The 24,034-nt window shown below is 32.6% G+C and overlaps 2 protein-coding genes across 3 annotated transcripts in view; one reads left to right on the plus strand and one right to left on the minus strand.

The window, feature by feature from the left end:
• The first annotated feature begins 238 nt into the window (after positions 1–238).
• Positions 239–22,668, plus strand: jdp (DnaJ domain-containing protein). Its single transcript, XM_088033573.1, has 5 exons — positions 239–488; positions 545–646; positions 15,465–15,581; positions 18,690–18,875; positions 22,371–22,668. The coding sequence occupies exons 1-5, from the start codon at positions 402–404 to the stop codon at positions 22,551–22,553; spliced, it is 675 nt and encodes a 224-aa protein (XP_087889699.1). The 5' UTR covers positions 239–401; the 3' UTR covers positions 22,554–22,668.
• The window catches only part of PH4alphaEFB (prolyl 4-hydroxylase subunit alpha-1), a 31,212-nt gene continuing 29,839 nt past the window's right edge, over positions 22,662–24,034 (minus strand). For both annotated transcript variants that reach the window (XM_088033570.1, XM_088033571.1), the window contains exon 9: positions 22,662–22,840. In XM_088033570.1, the coding sequence (XP_087889696.1) occupies positions 22,755–22,840 (86 nt within the window). In that variant the 3' untranslated portion in view covers positions 22,662–22,754. The remainder of the gene's footprint in view (positions 22,841–24,034) is intronic.

Here is a 24,034-nt window from a genome sequence, read left to right on the forward strand (position 1 = left end):
AAATGCCTTTATTATCGAATTGATCAATTTCCAAAACTACTTGCACACAATCATTGAACTGGATTTGTTGTTTTTCTTCTCAACATGTGTGACTTCCTCCACCTCCTTACCGTTCCTCACCCTCCCACCTCCGATCAAACACCACCCCCATCCCCATTAAACCTCCCTCATCGATTCCCAAGACTCCAAATCAACAATGGTGCGCACGTCCCTCAACCCAATTCACATTATCTCGCAATAATTGCAAAAATCCCGTCCACTCTTACACACCGACTTTCACTCAGTCTTAAGCAACGGCTTCGTCGTGAACTCGTTCGGAGCCTCCGGTCCGCTTCGACTCCGGTTCCCGGATTCTGCTTCAGTTGGAGTCGGGAATCCGTGCAGTGCGGTGGTCGGTGAAAATGACTAATGTTGACGAGATTCTAAACTACAAGAGGAAGGAAGAGGAGGAATTTTACGCGATTTTGGGGTGCGACGAGAGTGCTTCTGTAAGTTTCCAGTTTCCCAAAATTCCGGGCTTGAAAGTGATGGGGTTTTTTGACAGGTGGAGCAAATTTCGGCGGAATTTAAAGTCCGGGCGCTGCAGTTTCATCCCGATAAAAACAAAGGAGATAAAGACGCCGAGAAGAAGTTCCAGTTATTGAAGGTGAGGAATTTCTGTTGCGACATTCGCGCGGACCTTGAGAGAGTGGAAATCCCAAGAGTTAGTTGCCACTAAAATCAATCGACTTTGCGGATGAATGTTTGATTAATTAACTGTCAATAGTCGATCGCAAATGGACGCGAAAACGCATAAATCATCAGGCTTAACCTTGTGCCGAGGGAATGAAGCTAAATTTAATTCCCTTCGTTTTCTTTCCTTCTAATTATTGGAAAAGTTTTGAGTTTTAACGAACTGTTAATTAGAAGAGAAGTTTTTGTTGGGCTGAGCGAAGACAAGTTATCGTGTTTGTTGTATTTTTTTACTGTTATCACGAATTTACGAAATTAAATGTGTATAACGTCACGGTTGTGGTTAAGATAAGTGGTCTCATTATGAACGTCGCAGGAAGGTTGTTTATTGCAGCGATTCTCAAAATGTGGGGAAATTTTTAAATTTTTAAAAAATCCAAATTTGTTCAATTTGTTTCAGCGTTTCAAGTATTATGATTAGCAAAGAAAGTTCAAGGATAACTTAATTTTTTGTGTTCTTCGATATTTGAAACTGATAAAAATAATTACGCTTGGCAATGAAGATTTTACTAACTCGCTTAATGCGATCGGTTCAATGTGTGAGTAGTCTTCCTTTGCTTCGCTTTTTAGAGATTTCGCTAAACGTCCTGTTTAACAATTCGTCAATTTTCGGTTAAATATTTTTCTATTACCTCGCCGTAGAATCTTTCGTCGCAAACTACGCTACCTCTTCCTCTTCTTCTTTTTTCCTTCTCCTTTTCGATCTTTGTATCTTCCATTCTCTCCTTGACTTTAGCTTCATCAAGTGTTCAATGCAGTGCAATGTATTCTAATTTTTTTTTATTCATTTTTACTTTTCATTTATTACATACATTGTTGGGCTCTTCATTTTCTTTGCCTGTTTTCCCTTCTGTTACTTTATCACCGTACTGATCCATATGTGGGTACTTGTTGACAGTTCATTTGCCAATAAATACTGTGAAGGATAAAGCATGTTTAAAAAGGCGGTTCTTCAATGAAACCACGCAGCGCGGTCTATCTAGTAGGTTTTTTGTCTTTAGATCGACAACACTGTTAATTTTTTTTTGAAATTTTTTGGCCACAATTAACGCCCAATACGTTGCTGATGTTAATAAAAAATCTCCTAGCTTCTGTTAGTTCCCAAAATAGATTGAAAGGATAAAGTATCTTGCAAAAGAATATGTGATGGGTAAAAACGTGCTTTCCACACAAATTGAAAAGAATTGGTCAACCTCTAAAAGAAAATGTTCATCAACCTTTGTTTGGTCACAATCTACCATGCTTGCACAAATTGTTTTCTTCTTCATTCCATAATATCATGAAGTTGAATACCCAAAATCGTATTCCAAAAAGTTGTTCAAACTCTCATTATGTTGCTGATGTCTAAAGATCTCCATGTTTCTCTGTTATCTTCCAAAAGAGATTGTGGCGCACCAAACATCTTCCAAAATGTTGTCCGTCACTTAAACCACCCAGTGAGGTGTTCCTGATGAAAAAAGGGTTTGACTTCAGAATGATAGCATCGATATTGTAAAAGAAAATATCTCAGAACAGAATATTACAACACAGAAGACACAACTTCACGTCATTGATGATGTTTTCCACAAAAACTGAAGTAAATTGACCACTTCTGAAACAAATCGTTCACTTGCAATTGCAAGTGTTGTTCCATTGTCTTTTTTAATGTCCTTTCATAGCCCGCCCAATCATCTTCGTTTGTTCGTCACAATTTGCGAAGTCTCCACCAGTCCCAGAATTGCAATGACCGGAAGAGTCCCATCGTGCTGTTCTTCAAAGTATTGCAACAAAAGCGAGAGCAAAGATAGGTAGAAAGTTTTGTTATTCGCAATTGAACCTCTATCGATGCTTACCACAAAAATCTTCCCTAATCTTGTTCTTGAATAAAAAACCCCACAGCGAAGTGTTGCTGAAGAGAAGAAAATTTGACTTCAGATTTGTCAATCTGCAACAATGCAAAAAAAATACTTCAAAAAGGACACCACAACACAGGAGATCTCTGTGCTTCTCTGCAACGTTCCAAAAGGGGTGGTGAAGTTTAAGTCTTATTCCAAAAAGTTGTTCAAACTCCCATTATGTTGCTGATATCTAAAGATCTCCATGTTTCTCTGCTTTCCAAAGAGGATTGTGAATCATAAAGCATAATCCAAAAGTTCTTCAATGAAACCGCCCAGCGAGGAGTTTCCGAAGGATTGACTTCAGAATCATTCATGATCACTTCATGATCATTACAACATAAACGATCTCTACGTTTCTCTGCAACTTTCCAAAAGAGGTTTGTGGTTCCTAAAGTTGTTCAAACTCCCATTATGTTGCTGATGTCTAAAGATCTCCATGTTTTTCTGTTACCTTCCATAAGAGTTTGTGACGTATAAAATATCTTCAAAAATGTTGTTCGTCATTGAAACCACGCAGTGCGGTGTTTCTGATGGGAAAAAAGTTTGACTTCAGAATGACAGCATTAATAATGTGAAAGAAAATACCTCACTTACAACAGCTTGTTACAACGATTGTTCCGTTGTCTTTCAAGGCTCTTTCATCAACCACCCGATGATCTTTTTCGTTTGTTCGTCACAATCTTCGGTACCTCCACCAATCCCAGAATTGCAAACAATGGAAGGAAATTTTTATGCAAAAAGATCGTTAAGGATTAGATAATGGCCTAGTTAATGGCAAAGAAAAAAAACGCAACCTCATAACCTCACAAAAAATGACATTTCAAGTTCGATTTGCTTAGGCACCACGTGAAACCCACTCAGTGTTGCCAACCTTAGAGCGTGAGTTTGTCGTTTCATCGGTGCCAACTGAAACATCGGCAATTAAGATAACCTCACATCTTGACTGTCGATGAATAAAAGATTTTAATGGGGGAATCGCATCTGTCTGTTTTGCTGGAAAGGGGGCTCTTAACCTCAAAAACGTGGATTTTCATGTTTGTTGCCTTTCGTTTCATTCGTCCATTTCCATTTGCCCTTCTCTTCTCAATACGTGTCTGGTTCACTTCAGTGAAAGCTGTTCAAATTCTCATTTTGTTGTTGATATTTAAAGATCCTCATGCTTTTGCTACTTGAAACCACACACTTATCAGTGACATGTTATAATATACCTAGGCGATGAAAAGCTAGTGGTGGGGGTAGAAATCCGTGTTGGAAATAGCATTTGTGTATGCAATGATATAAATCATCAGATTTATCAACACCGGCGGTTTTACATTTTAAAAGGTAAAATAGTATATTAAAGAACGTGTTTTATAATGGCCAATTTGGTGCACGAATTCCCGGTGCACCCATGCCATTATAAAACAAGTCCTTTATACCATATGAGCAAAAAAACTTTAGATAAAGGGTGGCTGTCTACAAACTTTTGTTTTGGAAAAGTATGTCGGCTTTTGTTGTCATACCCAATCATATGTGCTTGAATCTTTGATGTCTTCGGCTCTTTGAACTTCTTGTTCTGCCAGAACCATTGCTACGATGCACGCTCCCGATTTCTTCAAATAACTGCACACCAATCCATACCATAATAAAATAATCACCATCCAAAGATGCCATGCCGAGAACTGTCAAATTTTGACGGCTTAGTTTAGACAATCAACGACAAATTCATTTGTTTTTCATGGCCTCCTATTATCTAAAATTTTGTTGCTCATACGGTTGTCAATACTATTTTTTCGAATTTGCACCCTTTTTTTAATAAAAAATTGAAATTTTCCAAAAATTCTAAGACTTTTCGTTTTACACGATTGGTAATGGATTTGTAACCACGACTTGCCACTAGATTTTCAAATTTAATTTAAAATTTGACATTTATTGAGTTTCACTATCACTGAATTTTGACTTAACGTAACCTAACCTCACAGCCAGTATTCACATCAATTATATTTAGGAACAATTATTGTTGGCCGCAAAGGACAATTCAATTATATTGATACATTTTTTGTTCACGCAGCAATTTATTAAACACGAGTCGTAAAATCCAAATTGACCAAGAACTTGACAGGAAACGGGTGACAGCCAGACTAATTAGTTCTGCCAATTCTTAAAAAACAAAATTTCGTACTTTGAGTTCTTTTATAGATACCTATAAACGACTCCAAATTGAGTACTTTAATGGACCTATTAAAGCGGCAAATTCGAAAAAATATGTTATTATAACTTTTCTAAGATGTTTATTCAACGATGGCATTAAAATAAGTTGACAAGCGTCGTTATTGATTAAATAATGAGTTAAATAATAATTTATTTGTAAGAAGTCAATGGTAGTCTGTTTTCTTTTCTTTGTTGTAGAATTCGCAGTGATTTTTGATAAACTAGTTCCATTTTATGGTAATCCAATGATAATGAGTGTAAATAGTAAATGGTCTGTATAATGGTCTTTTATAATCTATAATGTATAATTTCAATGTATAAAAACAATTTAAAATTGTAGGAGTGATCAGTTTTGAAAATTTTTAAAATGGTTAAATAAAACTTAGTTTTTAATTTGTTTATAATTTTGGTCGTTTGGTATACAACTTTAGTCATAATTTATCAAATTTTGCATGTTTCTTTAGACTTTTTTCGCTGGTTTATTTAAACTTAGAGTAAAACATTACAATTGAAAATTGCGGGTTGCCTAAAAATTTGAATCCACTATTTCCAATATGGCTGGTGAGTAGGAACATCATGGCGGGTACTTTGCACCATCTAGGTTATCTAGTTAAAGTCAATGACAGTTATTAGGTGTTTTAACCTCACAAAACGTCGTTTCGAGTTTAAATTGCATAGGCAGCACGTAAAACACAAAATTTGAGCAATGACAACTGTCACTGGATCGATTTTTTTTTAATGCGATGGGTTTTCGATCCATTGAACGTGGCGGAAGCTCATTGGCCGAAGCACGACGCCAGCGCCACCAACGACGTGCATCGAAATGTCAATGTCAATCGTCGAAAGAAAAAAACGTTTTTTTTTTGCAAATCGTGTCCTTTGAAGAGCGAAAATGTGCGCGTGTAGGTGTCCAGGGGGCGGCGGATCGTGAAAAGTGTCGAAAATCCCCAAAACCAGTTGCACATGACGTTACAACATCTTCAAGCAGAAAACCGGTGGAAAACGTAAACATATGACAGCAGCGCCACCAGCGCCACCAACACGAGGTAGAAATGTCAATCGTCGAAACACAAAAGGTTTTTTTAAAATCGAGAAAACGGCCCCCGAACGCCCAAAGACTCGAAACCTCGCGCATTAGTTGGGGGAATGGGTCCTCTATCCGAAAATCGAGCCAAAAAACGCCTCGATAAAATTAATTAATAATTGAACTACAAAATCTTTTCTAAATTTCGAAATTTTTGCTCACAATAAAAAATTATAAAAAAAAATGTAAAAATTTGAGGTTTTGTTAGACTTTAGGGTAAAAATCTAAGAAACTAGTTTACAAAAATCACAAAACCTATGCTTTAGTGTATAACTAAATTATAAAAGTTTTAGCAAAAATTCAAAATTTCAGAAAAATACAAAATTTGAAAATTTTTGTTTCGTTTTTTCAATATCTTTGTTTTAATTAGGCAGGTCCTACAACCAAGCTTAGGATACCATTTACTATATATCGTACAAATACTTTTAGGTTATAGTCTAATTAATTAGTAATAGTCTAAAATAATATATAAAAAGTCTAATCTAAAGCTTTAATGTATAATTAAATTAAAAAATTTTGTTGTTTGAATATAATCAGTTTTTTCGAAACTTTCTTTTTCAATAATTTTGTAATTTTACAAAAAAGTTTAAGGCCCTATTTTTCACAAATTTTAAGGTTATAGTTTAGATAATTAAGGATTTACACAAGTTTTTTTTAATTTACAAACTTTTGTTGTCACAGAAGAGTAATTTTTTTTTTAAATCGAACTTGCTCTTTCAATAACTTTGTAATTATTCAGGTTTGACAAGCAAACTTAAAACGCCATTTTCTAGAAATTTCAAGATAATAGTCTAATTAACAAGCAAATTTACAAAAGAAATCTTATCGAAATTTAAAATTTTGCTTATTCAGAATACACTTTTATAAATTCGTTTTGGTTGTCATGATAATTTTCTACTTTGGCAAATTCTACAATTCTAAGGTACTATTTTTCACAAATTAAGTAATAGTCTAATTAATTGTAATGACTAATTAAAATGGATTCAAAAATTCAAAAAATTGTTATTGGTATTTTTTGGATTTTTTTTAATTATTTTGTAATTAGGCAGATTCTAGAAGCAAGTTCAAGGCAAAATTGTCAAATGTCAAGTTTATAGTCTAATTTATAATTGATTTTTAAGAGACTATTCTAAATCCAAAAATTTTGCTGTTTAAAAGCTTTCTTTTTCAATAATTTTGTAATTAGGCGATTTGTCCAAAGAAATTTTAAATTTTGAAATTTTTAGTGTAATTAATTTGTGATTTACAAGTTTTTTTCAAAATATAAAATTTTGCTGTTACAGAACAATAAAAGTTATTTTAATAAATTTGTAATAAAGCAGGGTTTACAAGCAAGCTTATAAAGCCATTTGCCTTAAGGTTATAGTCAAAATCACAACTGATTTCCAAAAAAAGTTTATAGAAATTTAAAAACTTTGCTAATTTAGGATAATCTTTTGTAAATTTGTTTGGCTTTTTTGACAATTTTTTATTTATTTTTTACAAATTTCAAGGTAAGAGTCTAATTTAAAAAATCTCATTTATAACATAAAGATTTTGCTGTTCCAAAATTTTTCAAAATTCGTTTTTCAATAATTATGTAATTAGGCAGGTCGTACCTACAAGCAAAAATTCTAAACCCACTTGGCTTTAAATATATTTAATCACAATTAAATATTCAATTTAGCTTTCTATCGTTTTAGAACCGCTGGAATTATTGAGCCAATCATTTGTAATAAGAATTATAAGCATTAGAATAATTCCAGATCGATGAATATCGAAGTTATATAAATGTCAGGCACCTGTATTCCAGAAATGAATGAATGAGTTTGCATTATTAAAGGAATCTATTACATTTAATAATATGAATTATAATCATAACGTTGGAAATGGATGAAATGAAAGGAATAAATATAATAGTGACTCTGAAACACACTTTTCATTAAATTGAATTTGCATGCTTTGTTGAAAATACATTTTCATAAATGGAATATTTTTATATTTGGATAAAATTGAGTTTTACGTTTTTTTTCTTCACAAAAATTTTAGTTGGCGACTTCAACAGAAATGAGACGAAAGTTCTTAAGTTTTTATAGTCTTACTTTTTTTAAGAAGTGTCGTTTCTATTAGTTTTTCTGTTGAGGCATTATTTTAACAATTTTTAAGTTTAAGTTAAGATTAAGTTCCACCAATGCCATCAAACACAACAGTGACGTAATGAGATTCATAAAGCATGGGAAATAAATAATTGTCATTCTTAAGAAAATTTATAAAACTTGTAAGAAACTTTGATGTACTGAAAATGAAAGTGCTCATTTGACAAAAATGTCCAAAATATCAGCTGATCCTTGAAAAAAACCGGCCGACTTTCGTCAAAAATCGAATAAAGATTTTTATTTTTGCTTTTTTGACTACCATTCGTAATCTATTTGAAAATTGACCCCAAAAAGTTTATATAAAAACCTAATTTGGTCAATATCTCGTTTATTGGTGAGCAAACTGAAGTTATTGGTGCTCATTTTGCGCAGAATTTTACACATAATCCAAAAGTGAGCTAATTTTTACCGTACGTCATTAAATAACCAAATTAGAAACGATTGAAATTTCGGGTAGTCGCCAAAAAGCAAATTTTTGAAGCTTTGGAATATTTAGTTTTCGATATCTTTGGATCTACGAGAGGCAGAAAGATGCGATTTTTGTTATTTTACGAAGAATTTTATGCAGAATTCAAAACTGTGTTAATTTTACACATACGTCAGTAAATAACTAAACTAGAAGGGTTTGAGTCTTTAGGTACTCGCCAGAGGTCAACAATTTTGAAGATCTGGAATCTTTAGCGCTCAACTACGACAGTTAGAAGGATGCGCTTTGCGTCATTTCACGCAGAATTTTACTCATAATCCAAAACTGTGTTATGTTTTAACATACGCCAGCAAATAACCGAATTAGAAGCGATTTAAATTTTGGGTAGTCGCCTGAGGGTAAAAATAAATCTCCGGCATTTTTTGTGTTCGAAATCTCCGAATCTACGACATACAAAAATTTGTGGTTTGCGACAATTTACGCAACATTTAACGCAGAATTCAAAACAGTACCAAATTTTTCACGTATGTCAACAAATAACCAAATTGAAAGCGATTGAAGTTTCGAGTTGTCGTCAGGAGGCAATAATTAAGCTCCGGAATGTTTAGTGTCCGAAATCTTTAGAACTACCAGATAGAATGATGAGGTTTGCGTCATTTTACGTGGAATTTCATGCAAAATTCAAAACTGTATTAATTTTTAACATACGTCAACAAATAATGGAATAAGTAACGATTAAAACTTTGGGTTGGCAAACATTTTGAAGCTACGGAATATTTAGTGCTGGATATCTCTGGAACTACGACAGGTAGAAAGATACGGTTTGCATCTTTTTACGCAAAATTTCACGCAGAATCTAAAGCTGTGCAACTCTTATACGTACGTCAAGAAATAACTCAATTAGAAGCATTTGAAGTTGTCAGAGAGCAAAAATTTTGAAGCTTTAGTGCTCGATATCTCCAAAACTAGGACACATAGAATCTCGCCGATTGAGAACCTTAAAACTTTAAAACTTTTTCGTTTTAGTACTGTCAATTTTTCCAGAATGTTGGAATTATGCTAACTAAATACGTCACGGACTGATAAAATTTCCCCAAAACCGTAATCACCACTCGAATACCTACAAAGACAAATTAGTTTTCAAACGCTGGTAACGACTTTTAAATTACAACGAAATCCAAGTTTAAATCTCGCTGTGACTTGCAAAAGGCTTTTGTTACCTCTAAGCTCGTATTCCCAGGAAATGGAAGCTTTTCTTTGTCCCCGACTTGACCTTTTCCACCTTTGTCCCGTTTACTAAACTCCCTCGATCTATTTTTCATCGAAACATACAGTTTTCAATGTGTTGAACTCTGTCACCCTTGAAATTACCAATTTCCACTTTCCCGGAAAATTTCCGGTGCAAGCGGGTAAAAAACTTAAAAATTGTAATGAGGCTAAACTAAAAGTTGGACAGTAATCGAATCTTCCTTTCTGGCGAAATCAGACGAAAATCTGACGCGTCGTAAAATGGATTTTATTGGAAAAGAAAACTCAGGAAAATGGAAACTTGGGTTTCAATCGACGTGTTGTTGATGTCTTGTGAGTTTACAGCGAAGTTTCCGTTCATTCTTCGGAAATTAGCTCTTTTCAACGGGTAATTGAGCGTTAAAAATTCAAAGCTTGAGGAAAAAGCAAAAGCGGCAGTTCTCAACCTTTGGGATGTTCTGATTTTTGACTTTATTTCTTTTCTAAGATATTATTTTTTCAATCTACTAGTTTGAACATATGAACTGTGAAATTAAAAATTTCTCCTACAAGCAGATAAAGAAAAGCGTAGTTTGGTTCGCCTATATTAAACTAAATTCTAAATTCTAAACTAAAACTAAATTTCGTGGGGATGAAAGCAAACATCTCAGGGTTCGTCAAATAGATAAAATGAAAAAAAAGCTTTATTTTTAAATACGATTTTATCATTTCGTTTCAATGTTGTCTTTATGACAGCGTCAAATATGAAACAATTCTAAGGAGATTTTTCTTTTATTTTTTCGCTTTTTTATGGAATTAATGAATGCGAGAAATGAGAAATGCGAAAACATGTTAGTATATTGGGTATAATTGCTTTACAATAATTATCTTCCTTTTTAATAGGAAATCCAAATGTAGGGGACAATATAACAAAATACGTAAACGCTAACTTATTAGATTAAAATAACGTATTTAATTTAATAACGCATTTAATTTAAGTAGGATTATTAATTACACTGTGCTAGCTGCAAAATGCAACAAGCTGGGCACTTGGTGGGTCAAACACAGCCGCATACGCTGAATCCAATAATATGAATTTTATTTAAAAGTTAGCTCGCATTTGCGAATAATTTAAGTTTGACAATTTTTAACACTAGACCCAATCAAAACGCAATTTTTAAAATTCATTGACTATTTAATGAACTTAAATAATAGAAAATCAATGCCACACACATAAACTAACAAAATTGTTAGCACACAACTAGATTCAAGGAGGTAAATCGGCTTTACTAAAAGTTTTTGCAGAAAACAGATTTCTCTTAGTTTTTGATTTTTTTTTGTCATTTGCAATTCATTAAATGCATTTCCTTCTGGGTTTAATGCTTTTTAAGCATTTTTAATATTTTTTTTTTACAATTCCTAGTTTGATGTAAAGCTGTGGTAATCAAATTTTTTCGATAGGCACTTTTATTATATTGTTTTAACGCAATCTAAATTCCTTCCTTAAAGGCCAGCACATATAGCACATATTTTTGGTATAACCCGTTTGTATACCTTTTAAAAACGCCACTACTTTTAAGTCGACACTCATTTTCCACTTATGGTCATTAATTCTATAGTTTTGACCACCTGACCTGACCACGGAGTAGGAGGTTGGCTGAAAACTTCTAGAACGTTCTCGCATGGTCTATGCAAGGTTCTCGAAGGTTTAGGAAAGCTCTAAAAGATTCCAAAAAGTCAAAATTAAAAAGCAAAAATTTTAAAACGGAAAATTTTAAAATTGCAAAATATCGAAAACGCGAGCTAACATTCAAACACGGTAAGCACTGTTGTATTTAACATACTTAATTAAGATTTACCCCAGGGATGCCCAACCTGTTGAGGAAAAAAGATTGCAATTCGAGCACAGTGTTATTATTAATAAAATTATGTTAATTATTTTTATTAAATTAAGTTAAATATACAGCAATTTTACCTTTGTTATTAATAATCCAAGTTATAATATCGTTGGCCCAAGTCGTTAAGTTGCTAAGTCCATTTTGAATTTTTTAACCGTAAGGCAAAAATTTTTTAATTTTTACATATTTGCCATCAAATCTGAAATTTGAAAAATTGTGGAATGGAAATAAAATACATATGTTTCTTAATTCTGAAATACATAATAACATAAAAGGATTCAACGCTGTACCTTCCTGTTATCCTTTTTATAAAAGTGAAAACACATTTTGCTCAAAAATAAACTTAGCCACTTATCAACTTAAGCGACGACATCAAGTTTTTTAGAAAGTTATTGTCTGTCTATTGCAAATTGGAGTACAACAATGCTTCTGACAGATAAATGACACCCACCAACAAGTTCAGATCATAGTAAAATTATTTTATTTTCGAATTTTTTCTAATTATCCACATTTTAAGTTTGGTCAATTTTTTGTTGTTTTATATTTTTGACAAACCGTTATCTTGTTTCTGTTAAAAATAAAGGTCGTTTATTGGTTTCTGACTAGAAATTTGTATTTAAATAACGTTAACCTTAAGGCTTTTCTACCTCATCTCAAGTTTGAATATATTTTCTATTTTCTGTTTTTCATACTCCATTCTGCATTATCTATTCTTCTCCATTCTTCTTCATTTTCCTGTACTCTTTTTCATTCTTCTGTACTGTTTTTTATTCTTCCCCATTCTCCATTGTCGTTTCTATATCCTATATTCTGTATCCTTTAATTACTAATCTTTATTATCTATTTTCTAATCTCTTGTCGTTCATTCTTCTCTATTTTCTAAATTTTTTTTTAATGTATTCTCTATTCTTTATTCTCCATTCTCCATTGGACATTCTTCACCATTGTTCTCTATTGTTCTTCATTCTTTTCCATTCTTCTCTGTTCTCTCCATTTTCCGTTCGTTCTTCTTTCTAATTTTGTATTCTGTGTTGTATATTCTGTATATTTCATCCTCTAATTTTTATTATCTATTTTCTAATCTCTATTCTTTATTCTTTATTCTCTAATCTATATTCTCTTTTCTTCATTCTTTTCCATTCTTCTCCATTCTATTCCATTTTTCCTCATTCTTCCCTATTCTTCTCCATTGTTTTCCATATTTTTATATTCTTTTCTATTCTCCTTCATTTTTCTCTATTCTTCTTCATTCTCCATTCTCTATTTTGTATTACCTAGTCTCATCTTAATTTTTTTAATCTCTATTTTCTGTTCTCTTCATTTTCATTCCTTTCTGTTCTTGTCCATTCTTCTCCTTTCATTTCCTATTCTTCTCCACTCTTCATTATTCAATTATTCTTCCACTCTCCGTTGATCTTCCTCAATTTTGTATTCTGTAGCCTCTATACTTTATCTACTAATCTTTGTTATCTATTTTCTCATCTCTCTTCTTTAAACTTTATTTTCTGTTCTCTATTCTCTAATCTTTATTTTCTGTTCTATATTTTTTATTCTCAATTCTCAATTCTCTATTCTATATTCTATATTCTATATTCTATATTCTCTATTCTCTACTCTCTATTTTCTATTCTCCATTCATCTCCATTCTTCTCCATTCATCACCATTCTGTTCCATTCTTCTCTATTCTTCTTCATTCTCCGTTCTTATTACTCATTTTTGTATTCTGTAGCCTCTGTACTCCATCCTCATATATTTATTATCTATTTAATAATTTCTTTTCTTTAATCTCTATTTTATGTTCTCTATTCTCATTTCTCTACTCTCTATTTCCTGTTCTCTATTCTCCATTCCTCTTCATGTTTTTTCATTCTTTTCCATTCTTCTCCATTACTTTGCGTTCTTCTTTATTATTTTCCATTCTTTTCCGTTCTATTCCATTCTTCTCCGTTCTTTTCCATTTTTCCTCATTCTACCCTATTCTTCTCCATTGTTTTTCATTTTTTTATATTCTTTTCTATTCTCCTTCATTTTCCTCTATTCTTCTTCATTCTTCATTCTCTATTTTGTATTACCTAGACTCATCTTTATTTTTTTTAATCTCTATTTTCTGTTCTCTTCATTTTTTATTCTTTTCTGTTCTTGTCCATTCTTCTCCTTTCATTTCCTATTCTTCTCCACTCTTCATTATTTTATTCTTCTTAATCGTTCTCCATTTTTCTTTAAATTTTTCTCCATTCTTCATTTTCCACTCTCCGTTGATCTTCCTCAATTTTGTATTCTGTAGCCTCTATACTTTATCTACTAATCTTTGTTATCTATTTTCTAATCTCTCTTCTTCAAACTTTATTTTCTGTTCTCTATTCTCTAATCTTTATTTTCTGTTCTATATTTTTTATTTTCTATTCTCAATTCTCAATTCTCAATTCTATATTCTATATTCTCTATTCTCTATTCTCTATTCTCTATTCTCTATTCTCTATTCTCCATTCTGTTCCATTCTTCTCTATTCTTCTTCATTCTCCATTCTCCGTTCTTATTACTCATTTTTGTATTCTTTAGCCTCTGTACTCTATCCTCATATATTTATTATCTATTTAATAATTTCTTTTCTTCAATCTCTATTTTCTGTTCTCTATTCTCAATTCTCTACTCTCTATTTCCTGTTCTCTATTTATTTTTCTCTATTATCCATTCCTCTTCATGTTTTTTCATTCTTTTCCATTCTTCTCCATTACTTTCCGTTCTTTTCTATTATTTTCCATTCTTTTCCGTTCTATTCCATTCTTCTCCGTTCTTTTCCATTCTTCTCCATTCACGTCAATTTTTCTCCATTCTTCTTCATACTGCATTATCGATTGTGTCATAAAATGACTAGCAATTGACAAAAGTACCAAATCAATTGAAGAGTCTCATACATATATGGAAAAAAATCGAAAAACATTGCTGCAATGTAACTTTTAAAATGTTCTTTTGCAGACATTTGAAAGCGTGTTTAACACACAATTTTATGCGCGACATTTAATAATTATTTATTTTGATTTTTGGTTTAAACGCTTCTAACTCACTCATTTGTCGACATATGTTAAAAATTCGCACAGTTTTGGATTCCGTGTTAAATTCTACGTAAAATGAGCACAATAATTTAAGTTTGACGTGAAAATAAGCGAGATATCGATTTAATTAGATTTACATAAGAACATACTTAATTTTTTCGAAAAATTTAAATTCAGAATTCAGATCACTCCATTATTTGTTGACGTACCAGAATTGTGAGCACGGATTTGGATTCAACTTGAAATTCTGCATAAAATGAGCCTCAACACCCCAAGTTAGCTTCACAAATAAACATGATATTGACCGAAATAGCACAGTTCGTGCTCCTCCCTAAACGGAATGTAATCTCATTATTTTACCGCACTGCAAATATCTCTTCAAACTGACAATTTTTTCGCATCTCAGCTCTCCAAGTTCTCTAACTAGTTCTGAAGTTAATCTAGACACACGTCAGGTAATGACATTAGAAATTTCGATCTAACGTCGCGCAAAATTACACCGATAATTTCTAACAAGGATTTGAATAACTTTGCCACCCAAAACTAATTTTCTCCCCCAATTAATTAACGAACTTTTCTCGACCTCGCAATTTTTTCAAGGAACTCGCAAGTTCGTTATGGCAACCAGTAGCGCACGTCAGTAATTTCGTTTGATTACGCTTGTTTGTGATGTTTCCAAGTCTTGAGTGCGGCAGAGCTTTTTAATTGAAAACTTCGGTGGTGCAATGTCGTTCGTAAAAGCGCTAGCGCTGGTTGCAAGCTCCTTGAGCGCTTTTAATTCTTGAATAATTGTGTTATGGCGAGTTTCCTGTTGTTGATTTAATTGTTTGGAATTTACAGGAAGCCAAAGAAGTTTTGTGCGATGCAGAAAAACGGGCCAATTATGATAAATGGAGAAACAGCGGGATTTCTATTAGCTACAAACAGTGGCTGGGAATGAAGGAGCATGTTCATCAGGTAATTTTTTTTTTACTCATTTAGTGCAGAATTTCACGAGGAACATTAGAATATTGACTTTTTGAGTCGCTTAAAATTTGAGTTTTGTTTCGAATTTGGTCACAAGTTACGGTGTAATGGTGTCTTCAGAACTTTTCTACGTCCACGAGTTGCTAAGTTATCTGCATTTGAATTCTTGAAGTAGGCCAAAAAATTTGAAATCGAACATTTCCGTTTAACTTAAAAGTTTTAATTCCGATTGGGCTCAAACTTGAAACACCTCTAGTGTTTTAATCTTTCTTTTGCTTGGTATAAAATTTAACAGGACCGAATCAGGCGTTATTAAGAGGGGCACCTTTACAAACAAATCATCACAAAACAGTCAAACGAATGTGCAACCTCCTTGGTAAAAGGGTAAGTTGTAGCACCATCGCGATAATTTGGGCTTATTTTGTGTAGTAGTACACAAAGAATAGTACGGTGTCCTTAAATTTTTAATATGTCCACGAATTACTGAGATGTCAGCCTTTGAATTATTGCAATAGCCCCGAAAATTTTGAACAAGAAACATTTGAACATTTCTGTTTGTCCGATTGGACTTAAATTTTGTAAACGATGAGAGTTTGGATCGTTCTTTCGATTGATGATACTTCTAAAATGATCGGATCACTTTTTCATTGTAAAAAGTACCTTTATATCCTAATTATCACGAAATAATCTGACAATCGTATATTTTTTTCAATAAAAGGCTAAATTACGTGGTACAATGAAGTCTATTTGGTCTCATATGATGTAAAATGACATAAGGAATAAAATGGTATGCTCAGATTCTTTGTATGATCACGGACTGCCAAAATATGTGCATATAAATTCTTACAGTACCACAAAAAAAAACAAAGGTCTGGAACTTTTTCTTCTAACTTTAAAACTGCAGCTTCGATTGGGCTCAAATTTGGGCCACCTCTAGTGTTTGAATCGTTCTTTTGATTGCCACTATATTTAACAGAACTGGATCACCTTTAATTATAAAAGGTACCGTTATATTCTAATCTTCAAAAAATATCCGGATCAAAGTGTCTTCGTCTCGTTAAAAGACCAAATTTTAGTACTATCGTGTATATTTGGGCTAATTTTATACAAAATTACATAAGGAATATATTGATATCCTCAGATTTTTTCTACTTCAATGGGTTGCTGATATGTCTACACTTGAATTCTTGAAGTAGACCAAAAATGTTTGGAACCAGAGGTGTTGGACAATACCTTCTAACTTTCAAACTACTACTCCAACTGAGCTCAAATTGGGCACACTTCTAGAGTTTGAATCGTTCTTTCGATTGGTACCACAACTAACCAGACTGGGTCGCGTTTTTTTAAGAAAGGCACAATTCTTTATAAATTATCAGAATTATTTTGACCAAACAGTATCGATCTTGACAAAAGGATCAAATGATAGTACTATCGCCTTTATGAGGACACATGTTATGTAAAATTGTACAAGGAATATAATGGTATCTTCAGATTTTTCCTACGTACATGGACTACTGAGATATTAGCATTTGAATTCTAGGAGTAGCCCAGAAAATATTTAAAAGGAAACATTTTAACATTTTCTTTTAACCGTAAAACTGTTTTTCTATTGGGCTCAAATTAAGCATACTTCTAGAATTTTAGTTGTTCTTTCGATTGGTACCACAATTAACTGATCTGGATCACGTTTTATTATGAAAGGCACCATTCTTTATGAATCATCAAAAAATATGATGACCAAATTATATCGGTCTCGACAAAAGGGCTGAATGATGTTACTATCGTCTTTATTAGGGCTTATTTTATGTAAAATGACACAAGGAAGAGAATGGTGTCCCTAGATTCTTTCTATGTTCACGGACTCCTGAGATATCGACGTTTTGATTCTTAAAGTAGCCCAAAAAACTTTGAAAACGAAAGTCTCGAACATTTTCTTCTAACTTTAAAACTGCTCTCCCAATTGGGCTCAAATTTAGGAAACATCTAGTGTTTGAATCGTTCCTTTGATTGGTACCATATTTAAGCGGATAGAATCACGTTGTATTAAGAAAAGGCCCTTCTATACAAATCATCAAACAATATTTTGATCAAATACTATCCGTCTCGCCAAAAAGGCTACTTGGTGGTCCTATCGCCTTGATGTGGACTCATATTATGTGAAAATACACAAAAAATAGAATGGTGTACTTAGATTTTTTGTATGTCTACTGACTGCTGATATATTCATTTGAATTCTTAAAGTAATTCAAAAATTTTGAAAACGAATATCTGTAACATTTCCTTCTAACTTAAAAATTGTTTGTTCAATTGGGCTAAAATTTGGAACATTTCTAGTATTTGAATCGTTTTTTCGATTGATATAATATTTAACAGGACCGGATCATGCGTTATTAAGAAAGGCACTTTTACATAAAAACCATCACAAAGTAGCCAGAGCAAATTGTTTCCGTCTCCCTAAAAGGCCAAATGGTGGTACTAATTCTTTACACTAGGGCTAATTCTATGTCAAATGACATAAGGAATAGACATGTGTCTTCAGATTATTTCTTTCTCAAGAGATTGCTCAGATATCGGAATTTGAATTCCAGAAGTAGCCTAAAAGTTTTTGAAACCAAGGATTTAGAACATTATCTTTTAACCCTAAAACTGCTACTCCAATTGGGCTCAAATTGGGCACACTTCTACAGTTTGAATTGTTCTTTCGATTGGTACCGTAGTTTACACGACCAGATCACGTTTTATTAAAAAAGGCACATTTTAGAGAAAAAATCAAAAAATTTTTTAACCCAAGTGTATCCGTCTCGGCAAAAGGGCTAAATGATGGTACTATCGCTTTAATGAGGGCTCATTTTATGTAAAAATTACACAAAGAAGAGAATGGCCTCCTCGTACGTGGACAACTTAGATGTCAGCATTTGAACTATTAAAGTAGCCCAAACAATTTTTTGAACATATCCTTCTAACTTTAAAACTGCTACTTTGATTTGGTCCAAATTTGTGACACTGGTAGCGCCTGAGGCGTTCTTTTAACGGAAAAGAAAGAGCCCCTAAACTGCGCCTTGAGGCACACCCTAATCCGATTTTCTTTTTCTTTTGCAGTCCATGCACTGGAGCACCCCGAAGACCAAAGACCGCATGTTGGAAAGCGGCGGCTCGTCCGGTCCATCCAGCTTGGGGGCGGGTGGGGTAACAGCAGCCCAACGACGAGCTTCCGAAGGCGGCGCTAATCTGCACTGGTCCGGTCGCGGCACCGGGTCAGCTTGGGGCACCGAAGCGCCAAGCGAGGTTGTCAGTAAATTCCGAAATTACGAAATCTAATCTGTCTAGTCATAAATGTTACATGTTTTATGATATCCAAAACCTATTTAGTTTCTAGCCATACCATGGATGTTACAACAAAAAGTGGGGAAGTTGCTGGAGGCGGCAATTTCCGCAAGTTTTGACGACCTGTTTGATGTTTTCTCGATTTCTTGAACCTTTGGAAGATTTATAATCAAAATGTTAAGGACCAACTGTGTTTCTTGTGATATTAGTTGATTAGGTTGCTAAAATGACTGATTTAGAGTTGGGATTATCACCATGCATGAGTTTACTTCCGGCATTTTTAGTTTGACACCTTCTCTATCAGGGTAATGCACAAAGTCCACTCCTTTACACACTATTTTGATAAATGTTTATGACGACATATTTTAAATGAATGTTATCAAATCAAAACATTAATATTTATAAATGTTACATGGAAATAAAAATGGTTATACTCGTTACGTATGCTTCCTTTTTCCTCTCCAACAGAATCCGATGCCACCCAGCGCATGGTACTATCACCACCAGCAGCAGCACTTTTTCTTTATCTTTTAAAGCTTTACCTTCAGAGGTCAAAACTATTTTTTTGTACATAGAAAAATAAAAACGGAAATCCACTACGTTATTGGGGCTCATTTTACGCAGACTTTCACGCTTAATCCAAATCTGCTCTTAGCTATCCAAAATTCAGAAAAAAAAAAAAGTCAAAAATTGTTTTTTTTTTGTTATTTTGGCCTCCTCTGGTAAACTACTTGTCCTACCGATCTGAAATTTGCTCAGATGAGAGACTTTCAGGTACTTTTTCGATTGATATTTGACGCAACGGCATTAAACGTCGACTTTGCCCAGAAAAAGTTTCTTGAAAATTACCTCAGAAAAAAACTTCTGACAACCAATTTTGGTTAATATCTAGTTTATTTGTGAAGCAAACTAACGTTATGTGGGCTTGTGTTACGCAAAATTCCACACTGAATCCAAATTTGTGTTCAAAATTCCCGTACGTCAACAAATAACTGACTAATTGTCGATTTAAATTTTGAGTGGTTAGTTTTATTTTCGAAATTTTCAATTCTCAATATCTTCGAAACTACGATAGATAGAAAAATGAGGTGTTCACCATCGTTTTTCGAGCAGTTTCGTTAATTAAAATAGGCCCTCAGATATCCAAAATTCGTTCGTCAGTTTTTTCGAAACAAAAAATTTCGACTCAAAAAAATTGAATTTTTGTTTTTTGACTGTCTCTCGTGAACTATTTGTCCTTCTGGTCTGAAATTTGGCCAAATTATAGATTTTGAATAGTTCTTTCGATTGATACACATATAACGTAAAAACATTACACGTTGATTTCGCCCTGAAAAAATTCGTTGAAAATCATTCAAAAAAGACCTGAACACATTTCGGTCAATAAGTAGTTTATTTTTGTGAAGCAAAAACGTTATTGAGGCTTATTTTACGCAGAATTTCGCGCTAAATTCAAATCCGTGATCAAAATTACCGTACATCAACAAATAACTTAGTTATGGCTGATTAAAATTTCAGATAGTTGGTTTTTATTTTTGAAATGTCAATTCTCAATATCTTCGAAACTATGATAAATAGAGAGATGCGGTTTTTGCCATCGATTTCTTCGCATTTCATTTACTAAAAGTCCGCTCTTAGATATCAAAAATTCGATGACTAATTTTTTTGAAAAAAACTAAGTTTTTGTTTCTTTGACGGCTTCATAAACTACTTGCCCCACCGATCCGCAATTTGGTCAAATGATTGACTTCGAGCTGCTCTTTCGATTGATATATGTCGCTTATAGGTATTATTATTGATTGAAAATCAATCCAAAAGACCTCTTGGACACCTATTTTAGGCAAGATCTAATTTATCTGCGAAGCAAACTTGCGTTGTTGTAGCTCATTTTGCGCAGAATTTCACACTGAATCCAAATCAGTGTTCAAAATTCTTGTACGTCAACAAATAACTGAATTATCGCTGATTTTAATTTTTGGATTGTCGCCAGAGAGCCAAAAGTTTGAGGGTCCAGTGCTCTATATCTCGGAAACTACGATAGATAGGGAGATATGGTTTTCGCCATCGTTTCTATCACATTTTGTTGCTTAGAATTCGCTCAAAAATTATTCGAAATTTATAAATTAGTTTTTTCGAAAACAAGGATCTCAAAAAAAGCTACTAAATCTACACTTATTTTTGGAGCAAACTCAAGTTGTGGATCCGCATTTTATGCAGAATTTCACGCAGATTCCAAATCCGTGCTCAAAATCTACGTACCACAACAAGTAACTGAGCTATAGCCGATTTAAATCTTGAATGGTTAATTTTATTTTAGAACATTTCAATTTACAATATCTTCGGAACAACGACAGATAGAAAGATGCGTCATCACCATCGTTTATCGACCGTCTTTGTTGCTTAGAATCCGCCCTGATATATCCAAAATTCGTTCGTAAATTTTTTTAGAAACCAAAAATTCCGACTCGGTAACGATAAAACGATAAAAAAAATTGGATTTTTGAGCGTTTTTTGGCCAAATGACATAAAATTGAATAAAATAAACAAAGCAATGTTGAAAAGCCTACAAAATTTAGAAAAAATCTTTAAATTGTTTTTTTTTATTTCGATATAAAATTTATCATAAGTTTTAGAAATCATCAACTGCATAAGGTTGATCTTTGACCTATTTTTTTTTTAATTTTGAGAGTCAACATAAAAAAAGTAATTCTTGGAACGTTTGGCTCCTCCACTTTCAAAAATAACAGTTAAGAAAAATAAAACTTAGCTGCATTTTCTTAAAAGAAACTAAGCAAAATTCAAAAATCGGCAAATTTTCAAAATTAATGGACTTTTCATCTCAAAATAAAATTAAATCCTCAATTGCCTAAAATGTGGTAATTTTCTAATACATATATTTGACCAGTTCAAGTTCAAAAACTAAAAATCTTCAAAAAATCCACAGAATAAAAAAGTTTTCAAAATTTTCTGTAAATTGACTTCTTTTATACAAGTTATAAATAAACTTTTAAAGCACAAAATGATTTGTTTGTAGTAATTTTATGGTTTAAACTCAGAACCGAAGTAAAATTAGAAGTCCACAGATCTAACAAACAGAAAATTTTAAAGCTAGGTTCAAATTCAAAATGTTTTAATTCTTTCAAAAAAAATCAACTGCCTAAAATGTACCAATGTTCTGATACATTTGGTCTAACTCTACAAATGATGCTTAAAAAACTCCACCAAATTAGGAAAACTCAAATTTTTAATAAGAATTTACAACATTTCAGTAATTTTTGGTTAATTAAGAAAAAATAATAACTAGAATTAACATCGTTAAAAAAATCAGAGTTAAAAGATTATTAAAATTTTCAAAAAGTTGGACTTTCTTTCTGGTAGTTTCGCATGCTAGTTCAACCTCCACCACCCCAAAAGCCCTTTTGCCACATCATTTCTCACACTTTTCTCAACTTCCAGTCTTCACAATGGGCTAACTTAAAATCTCACGACAAAGTCTTAGCTTCCGGAGGCTCTTCGGGCCCTTCCAGTCTAACAGCTGGCGTCGCCCCCACATCTTTCAGAAGAGCTTCTGAAGGAGGACCCAATCTATACATGAAACTAGCAAACAAAAAAGCCGCAGAGAAAAATAATGAAATCTAATCCTATATCTAATAAACTGCATGTGAAGAAGTCCCTCTGGTACTCAAAACTTCTTGTAGATGGTAGAAATTTGGTTTGTTTCTGAGAATAAGTATAAATAAACGTAAATAGTAAATGAGAATTTTATTTCTCCGATCGAAATTACAATAAATAAAAATTAAAATCTTTGATTATAGCACTTCTAAAAGGAACAGTCTTCGGCTACGCCACCAAGTCCTCGCTTGGTCTCTCGTTAGTACATGGCCTCAAGAATTCTTGCCCGCGCTCGTGAATCCATTTGTTGGAAACTGCAATTTTACCAACATAAAAAAATGAACCACCAAAATCAGAGGCGGATTTAACGAAGGGCGAGAAAAATTTGATTGGAAATCTAGAAATAATACAAAACAATAATTTAAGTAAAATCTACAAAAAATCTGAAAAGAATCTAGAAAGTAAAATTTAGATAAAGTAAACAGAATCTAGCGAAAATATAGAAAATACAAAGATTCAAGAATCTAAAGAAAATCTAATAACATTTAGTCAAAATCTAAAAAGAATAATCACTAGATACAAAAAAGTCAAGAGAATCGAGAAATACAAAAAATAATCTAAAGAAGAAATAAATAAAATTTCGTAATTCTACAACATAGATTCGGAACACAAATTGAGAGAATTAAAAAAAACATATTTTATAATTTAGATCAAGATACAATTTACAATCGAAAATTTAAATAAAATCTAGAAAATACAGTAATTCTTAAAAGGCTAGAGAGTAATTTAGGGAACATCTAAAGAAGATTTAGAAAATGGTAGAAACTTTAAAAAGAATTTAGGCAGAAACAAAAAAAAGTAAAATTTGGAAAAGAAACATTCTTGAAGGCTTAAACAGAATCTCAGGAAAAAATTAGGAAAATCTTGAGTGTTGATTTTTAAAAGAATATGAAGAAAATATATACTGTAATTGGAATCTAAGTAAACCTGAAGAGAATCAAAAGGTTCGAAAAAAACCCAAGAAATTCCAAGAAGAATCTTCTAAATTTAAACAGAATTTAAAGATAATTTAAAAAAAATGCAGAGCATTTAAGGAGAATGTGTCCGAATCTAAAAAAATCTACAATTAATCTAAAAAAACTAGAGACCTTAAGGATAATCTCGAGAATTCAAGAGAAACCAAGACAGAATTGTTTAAAAAAATGTTGAATTTGAAGAATCTAAAAAAAAATAAAAATTCTAAGAACAATGTAAAGAAGAAAATCAAGAATATCAAATGAGAATAGAGAGAATATGACGAAAATTCAAAGGTAACCTACAGTAAATTTAGAGAAAATTTATAAAATTTAAGAATTTCAGAAAATTTGAGAAATGCAACAAGAATTTAAAAAAAATATAGAGAATAGAAAAAAATCTACATACAGGGTAATTTTAAAAAAACGGCAGGCGTTGTAGAATTTTTATTTATAAACCGATTTCAAAAATTTTAAAAACAAATTAATGATTTT

Source organism: Gnatocerus cornutus, chromosome 4 (genome assembly GCF_029298725.1).
Source record: "Gnatocerus cornutus isolate USDA-ARS CGAHR chromosome 4, icGnaCorn1.1, whole genome shotgun sequence".
NCBI lineage: Eukaryota > Metazoa > Arthropoda > Insecta > Coleoptera > Tenebrionidae > Gnatocerus > Gnatocerus cornutus.